Below are 18,267 nucleotides of genomic sequence, written 5' to 3' on the forward strand. Positions count from 1 at the left end.
CTTGATTTCCTAGAAGTGATCCAATGTCCAGCTTCTATTACCAAGAAAAAGAGCAATCTTAAGACAATCTTTTTGGGCCAAATAATTCTTTGTTTGAGGGAGGCTGTCCCATGTACTGCGGAATGTTTATCAGCATCCTTGGTCTCTACCCCACTGTACGCCAATAGCACCTCCTTCTTCCTTAAGCTGTGATAATAAAAAATGTCTCCAGATAATACCTAATGTCCAGTGGGAAACATAACTGCTTCCGGCTGAGAACTATAAGATCAGAACCTTCTCTTTAAAAAAACAAAACAAAACAAAACCTTCAAACAGACATTTTTTGGAGCCGGCCAAGTGGCTCGTTGGTTAAGAGTTGGCTTGGAAGCGTGAGCTCTGAGCAGCAGGGCCACCTGTTCAGATCCCACGTGGGACAGTGACGCTGCACCCTCTACTGCTAAGATGGTGAAAAACAGTTCAACTTGGAGCTGGGCTCCAGTGAGTCACTGGCAACGGCGTAGGCTGCAGTGGGCTGCTGGAGCTACCATGAGTGGCCAGCAGCCAGCGTGAGCGGCCGGCAACTGGAGTGAGCTGCCATGAGCAGCGTCCTATGGCTGGTGAGCGACTGCCTCAGCCGGGAAGAGCGCAATGATCACAATACCAACATGGGCCAATGAAGCAACATCCTCCACGACTAGACTGAAGAACAAAAGGACAGCAACTTGTCTGCTTCCCTGCCCCGATTCCCCAACGCTGTTCCCTCCCCCAATTCCCCGATAAAATCTTTTTTTAAAAAAAGACATTTTTATTTGGTCTCTTATTATCCGAAATATACAAACATATAATTACTTTATATTTTCATTCTACAAACTTCAGGCAATTTTAAATTAGTAGCAGCGTTAAGCATATCAAGCACTTGAAATTGTACAATAATACTGCACAAGAAATTGCATGAAAATACCTAGATATATTATTAAACTAGCTCTTAATTTTTTTAATATTCAGTTGTTTCCTAGTTTCTCTACTTGCCACACACAAAATAAGTATTTATATAAATTATTTAACACCAACATTAACATATAGCATAAAACATAAAAAATTACAAAGATTTCTATCAAGAATACAACTTTTTCATGAGTTAGGAAAAAACAGTACATCTGAGAAGGCATTTTTTTTTTAATGAAACTCATTAAATTTGTAAAAGTATCACTGAATCCTAAAAACAAATTTATTTTGAAATAACTTTAAAATATGTACTTATTTTAAAAACACTGGTAACACTGTATAAGGACTAGTAAGGGTTTGAACCAACAGGCTTTTTTTTGGTTTGTTGTTTGTGGACCCTGCAGCATAGAGAAAAAGTTGGAAGAATATATTTATCATTAATAGTAACTATCTCCACCAAAAAGAGATAGATTACAGAAAGTTTTATTTTCTCTAATATTATTTTTGTGTAATATGAGTATGTATTAATTTTTTATTCATTTGAATACGATGTCACATTCACTTATTTTTATTTTTTAAAATGGTGAAAGTTACCTGGCAGTTGAAGTTTCTTTCCAAAAATCTCTAGAGTTCCCTTACACATTCTTTGAAAACACAAAGAATTATTTAAGTAGAATTTCCACAAATTGCACTCATAACCAAAATAAAGAATTTTGCAATGTCCAAATGTTTTAAATTATGGAGCCATGTTACTTATTATGTAGAATATCTTTATTATTCAATATTTCCTGATATTTTAAATCAAATGTCAACAAATATCAATTGTATGGCTTTTTCATGATCAAATTAAGTTCTGAAGTTTAAATTATTAATTTTAATTTTTTCAACACACTTCCTTGTACTTTTACATTTATTCATGATTTTTACTTAACACAATTTCTTAATTAAAACTATCTACTCACCTTTCATTTCAGTCGATATATTCATAAATGTTAATTTGCTTTATTTCTGTATTACACAGGGTATGTCTAAATTAATTATACAGATATTAACACAGAATTTTTTTATCATGTTTCCATGGTAAATGGAAATTCAAAATTAAAATACTGTATCCTAGTCCAGGAAGAAAAAAAAACAGCAAATGAAACAAACTCAACTTGGTTCAACTATGAGAAATTATTTGATGTTCTTGGCAAGGGTTTTCTCGGTAGTGGTGTTCTGCCTTTTCAATCATAGTAATACTTTCTTAGAGATGGAATTCTGACTAGAAATTCTTTTCATGCAATCTTCTTAGAGTCTAATATTTTTATAGCTCTGCAAAATTTACAAAGAAGCTACACTGCCTATTACATGGCTAACTGGTACATATTATGAATAAAAATTACTTCTCATATTAGCCCTTCATTTCTGGTTAAGTTATGCTTTTTACCTGCCCCCCCCCTAAAAAAAACCTCTAGTTTAATTTTAAAAATACTTTTGGAGACGTTGGCAATAAAAAACCTGAAATTCATTCTAATAAACTGGTATAAAAAAAATTACCTTCTCCTAAATGCTTCCAGGTGTGTCTTCAGCATAAGGAGTCCTCTTTCTATAACAGTGAGACTTGAGTGTGATTCCTGCTCGAGGCTGCTGGAAGCTATCATAAGACTCTCCATACACTTACTAATAAATTCTTGTTCCTTCTCCAAACCCGTTTTACCTGAAAATCAGATGTTTAGACATGTGTATCAACCTTATATTCTTGTTTTACTATATTAAAGAAATGAACTACAGCTAAACAAAAAATCTTCACATAAAAAATTACCTATTAGACAGTATTTCAGATCACTCACCATTAATATAATAGGAGTTAATATACTGGATAGCTGCTCGACTGACATCACCAGACTGTGCTCTTAAAGCAATGCCCCAAAATTGGTCCATTCCACAAAGCTAAGAAAGAAAAGTATGACAACATCTATGAATCTTATTTGTCAAACAATGCAAATGATAAGACTGAAGCAACAAATTTAAAAGTCATACAATCCCCAAGAGTTTTAATAACCTACAAAGTGTTTAAAAGGTAATTGTTATGACTGAGTTATTAAATAACAATAAAAAGGATAAAAGCCTTTGAAATGTCAATTTCTAAGATATACCTTTGTAGATTCTAAAAATACTTATTTATAAAACAGCTGACTACACATACACACACACACACACACACACACACACACACAATGTTTAACAACTCAAAAGTTGTGACTACATAGTGGTAAAAAGTCCCAAAAAACATGCTGCAAAGGAATAAATAAAAACAATACACACACTTATTAGCATAACAATGATTCAATGCTTTCATCCAACTTGCTCTGAAAAAGTCACTGCTTTCAGGTATTCACAGAAAATTTCAAAAATATGTTAACCCAAACTGTCACTTAATTTTATGTTAACTATGGGATGACAAAGAGAATGTTTTCACTGAAAACTATAGAAAAAGTGGAGAGTGAAAGTTCTCAAAAGTTGGATAGGGTGAAGAAAGATATCCTTGTGATAAGTGACTGAACATCCTTAGTGTTTGTATCATCTGTTCAATAAGCAGTATTATCTCAAAATTAGAATATGACTACTACTTAGGTAAAATCAGATCTGTCTGGTTGTTTGAAATTACCAACTGAAATTTATCATAGTATCAAAGAGTAAGAGTAGGACCAAAAAAAAAAACCATACTATTCAAACAGGGAAAGAATGTAAGAAGATACTATGAAAGTATTCCAGATATAATTAAAAGTGTTCTTTACCACATGAGTTTTCTCTACCTTTCTCCTTAAAACACACCACCAGCTTCTGAAGAAAGGTAATGAAAAATGTTGAGTGGACACTACATAAATCAAAGACATCATTAATAAACTGGAAATGTCCAATGAGAAACTTCCAAAACATGGTCTGTGTTAGGAGAGTCTAGAAATAATGCATTCAACAAAACCTACCAGCCACCCAACTAGGCAAATGGAACTCTAAGCCAGAGATAAGTCTCACAATTTCAGCTAATGAACTGGTCATATGCCTCATGATCACAGATAATGTAGGTAGATTCTATTCCAGAACAGAAGTTACCAACTCTGGATGTGCCCAAGAGCAACTAAAAACTTGGCCACAACGAATGGCATAAAAATCAGATTTTAGACCAATCAACCTTCTACTTGATAAAACTACTTGATTATATTATCTAGGGGCAGTTAGAGGACTAAAAGAACACTCAGAGGGCCTCTTCTCTATTAGTCAAGGAATGTGTAATAAGGTTTCACTAAGCACAATCAAGGTTATCTTTGGTAATAAAAAAGAATCACAAAATTTGCTTTATAAAATTTTTTTTAAAAACCAAAATAAGGGCCGGCCGAGTGGCTCAGCTGGTTAAGAGCTCACTTGGGAGCGCCAGCTCTGTGCAGCAGGGCTGTGGTTCAGATGCCATATTGAGGGGCAGTGACGCTCGTCCTCTACAGCTAAGATGAACAACAGCTCGACCTGGAGCTGGGCTCCAGGAGCTGTGAGTTGCCGGCGATGGCATAGGCTGCAGCAGGGCTGCAGTGGGCTGCCATGAGCTACGTGAGTGGCTGGCAGCCAGCATGAGCGGCCGGCAAGCCGCTGTGAGTGGCCGACCAATGACCGGTGACCAATTGCCTCACCCAGGAAGAGCACAATGATGATACCAACATAGGCCAGTGAAGCAACATCCTCCACAACTAGACTTAAGAACAAAAACAGCAATTTGTCTACCTGTCTGTTCCCCTTCGCCGATTACCCAATGATGTTCCCCTCCCCCCAATTCTCCAATAATAAAATCTTAAAAATAATAATAATAATAATAATCTTTTCAAAACCTAAGAATAAAATTCTTCACAGTAAATTCAATGCTTCATAAACTATGTAAAATAATTCAGTAATGTAATTTGAGAAATAAAACAGAAATTCCATAAGTTGACCTAATAAAATGACAAGTCTAATAAATCCATACCTCAGAGTTTGAACCACCATCATAGGCACTGGTAGCCAATCGAGCCAAGTTACATAGATGCTGAAACAGGTTTAAGCCAGTCATGCTAATCGTTTCAGGTTTTAGCTGGGGCATCTTAAAAAATATATTTTAAAGCCAGTTTAGTGTCGTAATTAAGGTAACAGATTTTATTAAACAGATTTAAATTAACAAAATTTAATTTTACTGAAAACATTATAGAAAGAAATATTTCAGCTCAGATTTTCAGTGATAATTTAAAAAGCTAAAATAAATAATAATGTAATGAAAATTTTATTCAGGTCATAACTGAAACGTATCTGATGTGCTTCTATTTTTTAGATGTACATAGACTCAAGTCAGAGAAAAGGAATACAAATTTTTTATTATTTTTATCATTTACCATGCACATTTATGAGATGTGTAGCTATGTATACAGTTTGTATATAAGTGAGGGCTTGAAATTAAGATAACTGAAGGTCTATTTATACCTTTGTCTTGGATCTATTAAGTTATTTAATTTACATGTACTAAAAAACTCATTCATATATACTCAATTCTACCATGGAGACAATCTTAGAGGAGCTTGCAAGCCCTTATAATCTCAAAAATAAAGCTTAAAAATAAGTTGACTGCTTTATCGTCGATGTTTCAAAATTTCAAATGGAAAATTATCACCTGAACCAACTGTTGCATCTGATAAAGGACAACAAAAATTGGATAGAAGAATATCTTTAATATCATGACAGATTCCTAAAAATGCCTTCCCAGGGATCTACAAAAAAAATCTGAAGACTCGCTTCCATTTGCCAGAAGACTGGCTGAAACCACATCATTTAATTAAGCAAGAGTCACAGAACACAGCTCTACACTAGTGGATGTGAGCACCACTCCTGAAAATGTAACTACAATGTTATTAATGATTTAAAAAATAAACACCAAAACTCCCCACATTTTTTATTAGTGTTTGCCTGAAGAATTATCCTAATTACTGTCAGTCTAAGTACTTTAGCTAAGGGATAGAATATTTTTGTAAATATAAACTAAGTATTCACTTTGATGTAAACATTGTAGAGAACAAATTAAAACAGTATCTAAAACTAAGGCAAAAACTAAGGAGAGCTGCAAAACAGTACATTTGTCTATTTTTTTAAATGTCAGAAGAGAAACAATTGAACATTACAGAGTTTATATTTCAAGAGGTAAAAAGGAAATATGGAACAACAAATAAATAATAAAACAGTCAAGAAATAAAGTTACCTTCTCCAAGAAAAGATGTTTGTAGGTTTCCATTCCCATAGCATGTTGATCTTTACTTCGAACTTGATTTAAAAACCAATGGAGTGCATCATCATAACACTCAGAATCTTCGACTAAACAATGCCATAAAATGTCGACTTGTTCTAAACTTAACCCTAGATAAAAATTACAAATTTTAAATCATACGTTTGGTACATACAACATTTTGATCCTAATTCAATGTACTAGAAGCACTAATATATCTAGAAATATAAAGGAGATATTTGTAGCATTTTATAAAAATTATTTTGTAAGAGATTTCACAAAATTTACACTTTTAAAATGTACTTAAATATAATCCATATATAAATCATCTAAAAACATACAACTGATATAGTATCCTAGAAGAGTCATTGGTCTGGAAAATCATTCTCCCTAAAATATGAACATATCACTATATTACAGTAAACATGATTAAGGGAAAGTAGTCACAAATGTTGAGGAGTAGTTCTAAAGTTTAAGGGTTAAGAGTAGATACAACGTTCAAAGTTCATTCTATGCACATGGGAGATAAACAATACATGCTAATAAGCATTCTTTTTGTAAACTATGAAAGAAAGGATCCTTATAATAAATAAAGCATAAGGGAACCAACTGCCTAAAACAGAGAACAGCAACACATCAGGGGATACAATTAGCTGGGAAGCCAATGTAATGAGATAAAATCTGTACTGGATTTTGAACCAAGTATTAAATAATTCCAAAGTGTGGAGGAAGTCAGAGAGCTATTCGAAGACAAGAAGAAGGCATTATAGGCAATCACAAGTCTGAATATGGACAAATGGACAACCTAAAAGGGAAGAAATAAAAGCATCACGGATTTCTAAAGTATATCTTAAGGACTTCCAAAGCCTGCGGTTGCTCCCCAGAATCAGAAGGGATATGACAGTATGATAGATTCACAAGAAACCTCTTTCTTGAGAAGAGTAGATGAGATCTAGAATATGGAAAAGCATTGCCAAAAATATTCACTTAGTGGCAATACCAGTCTAAACAGTATGAGTAGAAAAATAGTATTCTATCATTTTCTCACAGAAATAGTTAATGCACAGATTATTTGTTCTAAGAAGAACTTGTGCCAACATGTTGCCTCCCAACTTGGCAGCCAACATGAAAAAACTAGAAACAACTTTTAGTGTATATTATAACTTAAACACATTAAGTAATTAAGGAGAGATAAGTGAAGAAAAGAGATAGAGTCCAAAAAAATAGTATCCAGGTTAATTATAATAAACTATATGATAAAACAGTAGTGTATTCATAAATGGCTGATTTACCAATCCACATTCAATAGGCAATGTGTATACTTGTTACTGTTTTAAGTTTATTAAAAAATATATATTTATTGGTATATTGAAAGTCAATATTAACTTACCGAATACAACTTTGGAGTGACCAGATTATACCTGACAAGGACTATGCCAGTAAAGGAAGTATAATTATAATGTTGGGAAGTGAAGTTTTCAATTTGTTTATCTAGACCATAGCTACTATAAGCCCATAATGCACACGGAATCTATACTGTGCTTACTGGGATGGGAGTAGTAATATTAATAATTCATTATTCAAATACTGAGAAGAGTAGTTAACATTTTCCAATGAGAAGCTATACTCAGCAAACATGAAACTCAGGGGTCATGTGAAATTATTTATGCTGATCATTTTGGTTTGAATTTTCCATGTATAAGATGGGGTTTTTATACTTTATACTATTTATTTCCCAAATGGTATCCATAATAAAGGGTATGGTAAATAACCTAATAACTTGAGACACCAGTTTGCTATCAAAAATAGGAGTCTTTGTTTTGAAATCTATTGGCATCACAATGTTAGTGGCATTTGTTACAAATAGTTTGACTTGAAGAAGAAATAATAGACTTAAACAGTAAAATAAACACATGGTCCATCTCAAGCATAGATATGGACTTAAAAGAGTCTGATGATGCTTCTCAGGCTAGTAAGACACTCAATCAGTTTGACTATATTAACATAGCAAAAGAGATAGTCCTTACAAATGAGATTTGTTGACATGGACATACTGAAAAAGAAGAGTGTGGAGAGTGAGAGCTAATATAATCAGTCTAGCAAAAGAAAAGGAGCTCTGGCCAAAAGAACCAATCTTCTTCCTCTCTTTTGAGAATATCTAGCATGTGGGTTTGGACACAGTCCACAATGAATATGCCAGACCAATTTCTATTTTTTTTAAAGTTAACAGTTAATGAGCTTGAGTTTGAGATTAATCTAAGTAACTAGGATCTCCTAAATGTTTATATCACCTATGAAACCAAGCAATTTTAGATAAGATTAGTCCCAACAATAATATGTAGACAATGGCTGTTTCCAAATGGGGTGATAGGAAGATTCTATAATCAAAGGTAATAAAAGAGATGCAATCACCCTAACGTGGTATTGTTCTCTTATTCCAAATATTCTGTTCTTGAAATGAGTCATTTATTCATTGAGAAACTGGCATTTTCAGAGATTGAAGAATATATCAGGGTCAGTGAGAAGACATTCATTATTGAGAGTAATTTAATCACTATAGAAATCTAAAGGCATGAGTATATTTAACTAGACTCTTCTTCAAGAATCAATACAGATCTAAATAATGATTAAAATACTGATTTAAAAACTTACTGAAATGATCAGGTGATCCCAAAGTTGAAAACACACAAGTCAAGAACTGAAGTCGAACTTGAACTTCGGCACTATGGCTGTACCTATATTTAAAAAGTCATTAAGATAATTAACTGAAAGATCTTATTTCTTAATTATTTTTAAAGATTTACTGGCTCTAATCTTAAATTATACCAAAGATGTAAATTTCCATTTTCATAACTCATAATTATTAAAATTTTAATTAGATAACTTTGATTACTATTTTTATGACAAAAAAGTCAAAGCCAAATTTTATGTTTGAGATTTGTTATTTAATAAATTATGAAAATCTGTAAACTATTAGAAAACATACTTTCAAATTAGATGAAAAAGTACATAAGAACTCAACAGTGGGACAAAATGTCATTTTGAAATTATGCAATATGCCCATAAATTACAAGTTAACAAAAAACTACATCTCTATCTAGAAATTTCATGTTTCATTATCACTGTCCCTCCAGTGATATAACCATATCCCTTTAACAAGAAACTCTAATAAAATATTTCCACAAATCTAGCTCATAAAGAATTCGGCTGATGATACACAACTTTTTTTGAATGTTATTTCAAATCTAAATAATTATAATTCATGTGTACAAAATTCAATGGTTATATAAAAGTTGCTTTGGAAGCTTAATAAGTAGGTGATTTTACATGGTCTGGGAATTCAGTTTGTAGGCATTTGCAAAGAAACAACATTTTAAAAAGCAAGTGTTGGTGTATGGGACAGGAAGCGTGGGAAATGTGTCTGAAGCTGTGAACAGGGGCCTGATTGTGGCCAGCCTGAATGTCACATAGAAGAGTCTGGTACTGAGCTGGATGGAAGTCAATGAAGGGTATTGGGGGGAGAGGAGGCTAATGATCAGGTTTCCATTTTAGGATTCCTTTAGCAACCCTGTGAACTGCATATTGAACTGTGATTATCACAGCATTCTAATCCCATAAGCACCTGAGCATTCAATCAATGAGAGTAAGTCAATCATGAGTTCTTATCTCTGTTATAAATCAAAAGGCATGTTGTGGGTGAATTGCCCAAATTACTTTACCAACCAAAGACAGCAGCCAGCCTGAGCGCTGATCTATTTCTCAGCTAAGAGAAAGTCAAAGAGCCTCTTAATTCAATTTCCAATAATCTTCAAGTGCAAATTTTTAAAAGCTTCCCCAAATTAACAGCCTTCAAAAATTACATTAAATTCACTGGTGAAGTTTAAAGTTAAGGTTTTCTAAAGATTGAGTTTGCTGGTTATATATCTTTACTGTTCTTTACTGTCTCATATTAATGTTGGCAAAAAATAAAAAAAGATTGACTTGTGCTTCATTTTTGTTGCAGTGCCCTTTGTAAGGATGAAAGTACATGTGGAAAACTGGCTGGGGGTGCGGGAGCGGGAAATACAGTAAGCAACCTACAGACTAGAATGCTATCCACATAAAATTCAAGTACAGCTATTAACAGCTTCTTGTCCTTTTACTGAAAGAACAGATTTTGTGGCAGAGGGCTTGGGGTACAGGTTCAAATACAAATTCTATCATCAGTTCTATGATTTCAAGGTAGTTACTGTATTTCTCTGAGACTGAGTCTGGGGACATTGGTCACAGACAAAAAAGGGAAAAAAGTCTTATCCTTTACAAAGTGCCTTTATTTCCCAAATACTTCCCCTATACTTGAATCTTAGAAAGGAATCCATAACCTTAGAAGGTTGGATCCAGTCCCTTTGTCATCCCTTCATCAGCTTCCACAGAAGAACCACTGGCTCCACACTTCAAAGGACTCTCTCTGCTCCCTCAGGGTCCTGTTGGCTGCTGAAATAAGTAGCCAGGAAATCTCGGGGGATGCAAAACAAAGATGATATCTGACAAGTTCTCATGAGCTTGTCCCTGGCTTTTGATATTATAGCAAATACAGGAAAAAAATAATCTCCCCACAGGCATGAAACTTTAGTGACAAACTAATGCCTTAAAAAAAAAAATTATTCTCTTCGTAGCCTCTATGCTGACACAGATAGGATTTTCTCTATAGGCCACTGGGTTCAAGTAATATGTTGATTTAGAATATAAAATGTTATCTTTCATGCTGCGAGAATCTTTTTGTCCTAGGTGAAAATCTTAGAACTTGCCTATTATAATCCCCATTTAACAAAGGAAAAATAATGTGCCACAACTCATAAAGTCAGTATGCTTTACCAAATAATAACAAATGTACAACTCTGTTTTAAAGCCTGAAGGAACAAGGTAGTTATACCAAAATAGTCCAGACATTTCTCTGTTCTCAAGTTTTATTCTTCTACAATACCAGGCAACAAGGCAGACTGGAGGATTGGAAGGATACTCTGTGATACCTTAGGAAAGTATAAAACTCATCTCCATCAAGCTCCCCTCTATCTTTTTCACCACAGAAGCAATGCTTGTGTGAGTGAGGTTCCACCTCTGGTTCCACTAACAAGCAACTTGCCTGTAGCCAGTGCTGTAAACAACCAAGTTTCAGACCTGTGTTCATTTTTTAGCACTTAATGTTGGGCTTTTTTTTAAAGATTTTATTGGGGAATTGGAGAAGGAAACACTGTTGGGAAATTGGGGAAGGGAACATTGTATTTTTCCAGGACCCATCAGCTCTAAGTCAAGTTGTAGTCCTTTAATCTTAGTTGTGGAGGGTGCAAGCTCAGCTTGAAGTCCAGTTGCCGCTTTCAATCTAGTTGCAGGGGGGACGCAGCCCACCATCCCATGTGGGAGTCGAACTGGCAACCTTGTTAAGAGCACGTGCTCTCACCAGCTGAGCCATCTGGCCACAGGTTGTAAGCTCAACTCAGGCACAGCTCACTGGCCCATGTGGGAATCAAACCGGTGACCCTGTTGCTCAGAGCTCACGCTCTTACTGCACCACCCGGCCGGTCCTGGACTTTTGTTTTTGAGGATGATTTATCCATGTCTTCCAGTCCCCTTGCTTAAGCATCCCATCCCTGTTCTTCAAGCCCACAGACTTGTGGCTGTGATGGGAGCTCTTTAGTAACTTAGGGTCTACAGAAGGTACCAAAAAAATGTATACACGTTTTAAGAAAGGAAAAAAACTATTAAAATTGTAATACTGAATATATACTGATAACAAATAGATGAATACAAGTCACGTTTAACTTCTGCAATTATAAGAGGTGCTCAAAGTGATTACCATAAGCGTCCAGACACTTCTGATTACAGCAAACTGCTGCTTGAGCAACGCTGACCCAAGTGTCCACTTGTATACATTTTTTGGCACCCCCCACCACCACCACATTTCTATAATGACAGGTAACTTGAACTCTGTCTCCTAAAAATGCTGAGAATGTGAGTCATCAGTGGTTTAATTTCTGCTCCTTGTAGATCTTATGGATTTTTATAGAGGATGTGTGAAGATGCTCAGATTCAAGAAGCCACAATTGTCCTTGACATCTGCTTCAAGAAGAATAATTAAAGGAGGACCCAGGCGATGAATACTTAAGACTTTTAACAGGATTCAGGGAATGCATCTTGTGCAGTGGTAACTGTAAGCAAAGCTATGAAATAGAGTAAATTTAAGGATATCTCTCAAAATAATTTGACAGGCTTGTAGAACAGGAGATCTTAAGCAATCATACAACAATAAAACAGGAAAGGTTGGCTGAGTTTAGGTTTTAGAGGGCCCAGAATAGTAGGCTGAAGAAATTGGGATATATTTTTTTATGCAGTGAAGACTCTGAAAGGGCTAAGGGGCAAGTTTCTTATTTGCTTTGTGCTATAGTTTGTTTTAGCCAGGTTTTAACTACAATTTATAGATATTCTACTATGTACCAGATGCAACTTATTAAATTATTTCATTTAATTCTGACAAAAATTGGTAAATATTTTATTAGAGAGGTAAACAATTGGAGTAAGTTCAAAACAAAATTCATATTCTAAATCCAGGTCTGTATGATTCTTAAGACCATGTGCCTTCCAATAATACCATATTGCCTTCCTAATTTAATAAACGATAAGAAATTAACCATCATAGGCAAGAAGACTGATCCAGAGGCTGGTTAAAAGGCCTGAAACAGTGTTTGTGGGAATGTCAACTTGTGAAAAGACATGGGATAATGGTGGTTGCCAGGGGCTGGAGAGAGGGGAGAATGGGGAATAACTGTTTAACAGGTATCAAGTTTCAGTTTTACAAGATGAAAAGAGTTTTAGGGGTGGATGGTGGTAATGGTTGTACAACAATGTGAATGTATTTAATACCAATGAACTGTATCCCTTAAAAATGGTTAAGATGGTAAATTTTATGTTATGTGTATTTTACCACAGTAATAATAAAAACTGAAATCTAGGGAAAAAGACATGGGATATGTTTTAGCATTAAGAAAACTAGAGGTGGGCCGGCCGAGTGGCTCAGTTGGTTAAGAGCTCGCTTGGGAGCACCAGCTCTGAGCAGCAGGGCTGCAGTTCGGATCCCACATTAAGGGCCAGTGACACTGCGCACTCTACAGCTAAGATGATGAACAACAGCTTGACCTGGAGCTGGGCTGCTTTGAGTCTCCGGCAACGGCATTAAGCTGCAGCGGGGCTGCAGTGGGCTGCCATGAGCTACATGAGCGGCTGGCAGCCGGCAAGAGCTGCTGTGAGCCGCCAACCAATGACCGGCAACCGATCGCCTCACCCGGGAAGAGTACAATGATCATACCAACATGGGCCAGTGAAGCAACGTCCTCCACAACTAGACTGAAAAACAAAACTGCAATTTGTCTACCTGTCTGTTCCCCTTCCTCGACTGCCGAACACTGTTCCCCTCCCCCAATTCCCCAATAAAATCTTTAAAAAAAAAAAAAGAAAACTAGAGGTTAAGGTGGCAGGATGGCTCAGCTGGTGAGAGCACATGCTCCTAACAAGGTTGCCGGTTTGACTCCCGCAAGGGATGGTGGGCGGCGCCCCCCAGCAACTAAGATTGAACATGGCACCTTGAGCTGAGCGGCCGCAAGCTGCCGAAGGGCAGCTAAATGGCAACTGGACTTGGAGCTGAGCTAGCTGAGCCCGCCACAACTAAGATTAAAGAACAACTTGGCTGTTCCCCTTCCCCAAATCCCCAATAAAAAATCTTTAAAAAAACAAAAAACTAGAGGTTAATGACAGTACAGTGTATCACTCAAGAATATGAATTATAGAAAACAGACTGTCTTGTTTATAAAATGAATTATAGAAATCCTGGGCCCACTATATATAAAATGTATGACCTTGGGCAAGTTACTTATCTCATAGCTTAGATGTTCTCATTTTTAAAATGAGACTGCCTACTCAAATTGGTTGTTGTATATCTTAAAGTCAAAACTTAATACTTAAATGGTATCTGGCACATAGTATCAATGAACACTGGCTATTTTCATCATCATCAGTACTCATGTTTGGAAATAGAAGAATACAAAATAAGTCCAAGTCTTAGGTGACTTGAGGATGGTGGTACTCTCAAGGACATAGTAAAATCTAGAAAAGGAAGTGATTTGTGGGGGGGGGGGGGAAATCATTGAATTCATTTTTGGAGGTGAATAAGTATGACTTTTCTGAACACTTCTGCAGTCTATTCAGTTCCCATCCATGTGGAAGATTTCTATGTGGATATTTTCTCAATAAATACTTGCTACTTCTCTCGTTCACTGACATGCTGATACTGACACTATGCTGGGTTCCTCGATTTGGCCTTCAGTCCCCACCAACTGACATACAAGCAGAAACCTTCTGAATTTTACATGTTTATTCTGGGTAGGCATCTCCCTATTAAGCTTTAAACACAGCTATATCCCTAACCAATTTCTACCAATTCTTATCCAAAGTCACTTCAATATATCCAGAGAATATGATGAAATATTAACCAGTTATACCATCAGTTTTTAAATTTTCCACACGTCCTGAACTTTTTAATACTAGTATCCAATTATTATAATAATAAAGGAAAATGTTTTAAATTATGTTAAATATATTTGTTTGGAAATAAATATTTAAAGATTTTAAAATCAATGCCCTAATACATTAAGACAAGGAAGCACTGATGATTTCTAGGACGGGGCCCAAAACTATTTTTTATTCCTGAAAATAATGACTTTGAACAGAACTCAAAAGGGAAGGTTACCCAACCCCAAAATTATATAACCTACATTTCCCTAAGATTAAGAATTATTTTTAAAAACCTTATAAAATTCTTCAACTTAAAAAAAGTCCCTTCTCTTAAAATTTTTACAACTAAAAGCTCCATTACATATATTTACTATATACTGGGTCATCGGGAAAGTCAAGATGCATTTTTGCATTGAAAAACATAGAAAAATACATCATGACTTTCCTGACAACCCAATAAAAGAGTAGAAACACTGGGAAATTAGCTTTTAAAGGACAATCAACACTTAAACATAACTAACCCAATTAAGGGATACTTACAGTGCATGTTTTTGTCTTCCTTCTCTTACAGCTTGAATATAGTATACCAAATTATCAAAGAAAAGCTTCATCATGTTCAGTTCTTTTTCTGCCCACCTGAACCAAATAAAAGAAAAAAATAATTTTAAAGGCATAGGGCAGGAAAATAAATCTAATCTAGAATGGAAAAAATATATATCTACAAAATCTTTAAATTATCAAACTAACAAATTCTATTTATATTTGAATTGTGAAAAGATACGAAGTCAAGTCTGTTTGCTGATTATCTAAAGGTTTACTAAGAGGATCAGGGATAATTTTCCAATTTTAACATACGGGCCATTAAGAGTTTAAGAAATAATATGTACCAAATGTTGAGTGCTGCTGCACATTACAGATTCACAGTAAGTGGAAGTTTTTATTATTTTGATGCCAATAAACCATAGGAGCTCAAAGTCTTTTAATGATTAGATTGATGATACCAATCTCATGTTGGAAACTTTGTGAACTGTCATTAACTGAGCTTATTTGTGATTTAAAGAACAAGCTAAAAAAATTTCGACTCAATATACTTAGGTTCAGGTACTTAGTAATCAACTGAATATTCAGAGATTTGTCACTTCTATAACAATGTTACCTTTTGTTACTCCATGAACCTCTTCAAATGGCTACAATATGTCACCAACTTGCCCAAGTGAATCCCTTTAATACTGTACAATTTTGTAATTCAGCCATTTAAACACTATGGGACGGTCAATGAAATAGGACTCATGATATTCTTGTACTCGAAGGATACTAAAAGTTGTCCTCCATCCTTGTTTAGCATCTCAAGGACCTTCCTTGCATTCACAAATAAAATGGTCACTAGAGTCATATTGTTATATTAACCAAAAGGAGACTTTCTAAAATACTTTTAAAAGAAAAGCAGAGGTTCAACAGGTTGAATAAAGCCCCTTTACAAGAGCAGTAAATAAGCAAGGGCTATAACTCAGAAGACCTAACGTCATCCTATTTATTAGGTTCATGCAAAAGTAATTGCAGTTTTGGCAAAAACCTCAATTACTTTTGCACCAGCCCAACAGAACTATAGTGTAGACTTCTACAAATTTTTTAAACAGTATTCATTTTGAAAGCAAGTGCTCTTACCATCTAATCTTAGATTTGAGAAGAAATTAGGTAAAAAGCCATCTTACTTGACCAAACAAATGAATCCTTCAATAGGTGTAATTTTTCCTAAAATTTAAATATATCTGAAATCTCTCCGTCTATTTTGAATAAAACAAATAACACAGTCTCATTGATTAATGAAGTGCTTGTGATAGCCAACTTTGTCTAGAACAGTACCAAAAACTGGATCAATTTCACAAAGTACTATCCTTGAAAGAATTCTTTAATATTCATTAAGCATAAGTTCTCTATAAAGGAGTAATAGGCTGGTGTCAAGGTTAACACTAATGGGATGCTATGTCTAGAATGAATTCCTAGTAACAAGAAATATTAAAGGCATCAGAGAGTGTTTATTTTAGTGTGGATCTTCTTCAGGAGTCCTTTGCTATGGCCAGATATACTATAAATCTTCACCCTAATGTTAGAGAATTGCTATAGTATTTTTCTCAAACTACAAAGAATACAAAAGTCAGATTTTCCTATTGATGGGGATCTGATGAGGATATAATCTCCATGGGGCTAAGTGGAAGAGAGCACTCTGAGAAATCTAAGAAAACATTTGAACCACATGAAACTCAAATTTTCCTGGTACAGAATAAAAGCCATTAAGTAAGTTACTCAAAACTTTGTTTGCTAACTATGATTTGAAAAAAAACTTTAAAATTAGTATTTTATTTATTTTATTTACTTACATTGTAATCCAATGTGTATCATAACTGCTCCCAAACTGCTGAAAAGTACCAAACAGTTTTGGAAGAAGCCGAAGTGAAATTACTACTGATCTGAAACAGCAAAAACAGTTATTTATAGACTTATTTAAACCACTATCAGTAATTTTATCTTTCTACATAAATTCATCTTTTAAAGCCTTAAATGCATAAGGATTTAATGAACTTTACATGTAAATATCTTACACAAATATTAATTTTTTTTCTAAAGTATAAACTTATTTTACATTGGGGCAAGAAATCAAGTTTTAAAATTCCAACCTAAGAAATTTAAAGTAAACTACACTATAAATATCTGAGTATAAAGCAAGTGAAGAGCATTTAAAGGTAATTATTTTTCATGAAAGTAAATATTCTTTAACAAATCATGGGTACTTCTGAGAATTTAATCAAGGAAAATAGGAAGCAGCAGCTTAGGTAAGTTATCTAGAGGAGGCTTTCTCAAAGATTAAAGTGCACTTGATCCACCTGAGGGAATTTTATTAAAACGCAAATTCTCATTGAGTAGATCTGAGGTAGGTTCAAAAATTGTGCATTTTGAACAAGATCACCAGTGATAACTGCTGGTTTGCGAACTTCTGAGCAGCAATAATACAGGGAACATGTTTTTTCAATCTACATAAATTGTCGCTTTCTCCCCAATTCTCATTTAATATGATCTACATCCAAGCTGAAAATCACTGCATTAGGAACCATGTTAATAATGAAAGCACACCACATATAAAGGAGCAAAAAAGGATAGGAAATCACTCAAATTCAAGAAGATCCCAGTATGCTATCTTCTGAAAGGAAGAGGTATAGGGAAGATATTGACATACAAATCCCATAAGTTTCAGTAGGCAAGGATGTTGGCTGCATGAGCCTTGAAAGGAACTCTAATGAGACACTGAATTTTTGTTTTTAAGCTCAGGAGACAATTTAGCTTCTTGAAAAAAAAAATTTTTTCAAGTTGGCACCCTTACAACAAGTATGGTGTACAAGTAAGACCCCCAAAATGCCTACACTTTGAGAGGGCACACCAGAAGGCCCCGGTTCGGATCCCACATATGAGGGCCAGTGACACTGCCCTCTACAGCTAAGATGCTGAACAACAGCTCAACCTGGAGCTGGGCT

General features: G+C 34.9%; 1 protein-coding gene across 6 annotated transcripts in view; it reads right to left on the reverse strand.

The window, feature by feature from the left end:
- The window catches only part of USP34 (ubiquitin specific peptidase 34), a 228,810-nt gene that overhangs the window by 97,044 nt on the left and 113,499 nt on the right, over positions 1–18,267 (reverse strand). For all 6 annotated transcript variants that reach the window (XR_002122789.1, XM_019632979.1, XM_019632906.1 and 3 more), the window contains 7 exons: positions 17,119–17,208; positions 15,281–15,376; positions 8,852–8,934; positions 6,176–6,330; positions 4,919–5,032; positions 2,757–2,856; positions 2,464–2,623 (listed from right to left, as the gene is read on the reverse strand). Coding sequence is in view for 5 of the 6 variants with exons in the window: in XM_019632979.1 (XP_019488524.1) it covers positions 2,464–2,623; positions 2,757–2,856; positions 4,919–5,032; positions 6,176–6,330; positions 8,852–8,934; positions 15,281–15,376; positions 17,119–17,208 (798 nt within the window). In the remaining variant the exon portion in view is untranslated. The remainder of the gene's footprint in view (positions 1–2,463; positions 2,624–2,756; positions 2,857–4,918; positions 5,033–6,175; positions 6,331–8,851; positions 8,935–15,280; positions 15,377–17,118; positions 17,209–18,267) is intronic.

Source organism: Hipposideros armiger, unplaced genomic scaffold, assembly GCF_001890085.2.
Source record: "Hipposideros armiger isolate ML-2016 unplaced genomic scaffold, ASM189008v1 scaffold_2, whole genome shotgun sequence".
Taxonomy (NCBI): domain Eukaryota; kingdom Metazoa; phylum Chordata; class Mammalia; order Chiroptera; family Hipposideridae; genus Hipposideros; species Hipposideros armiger.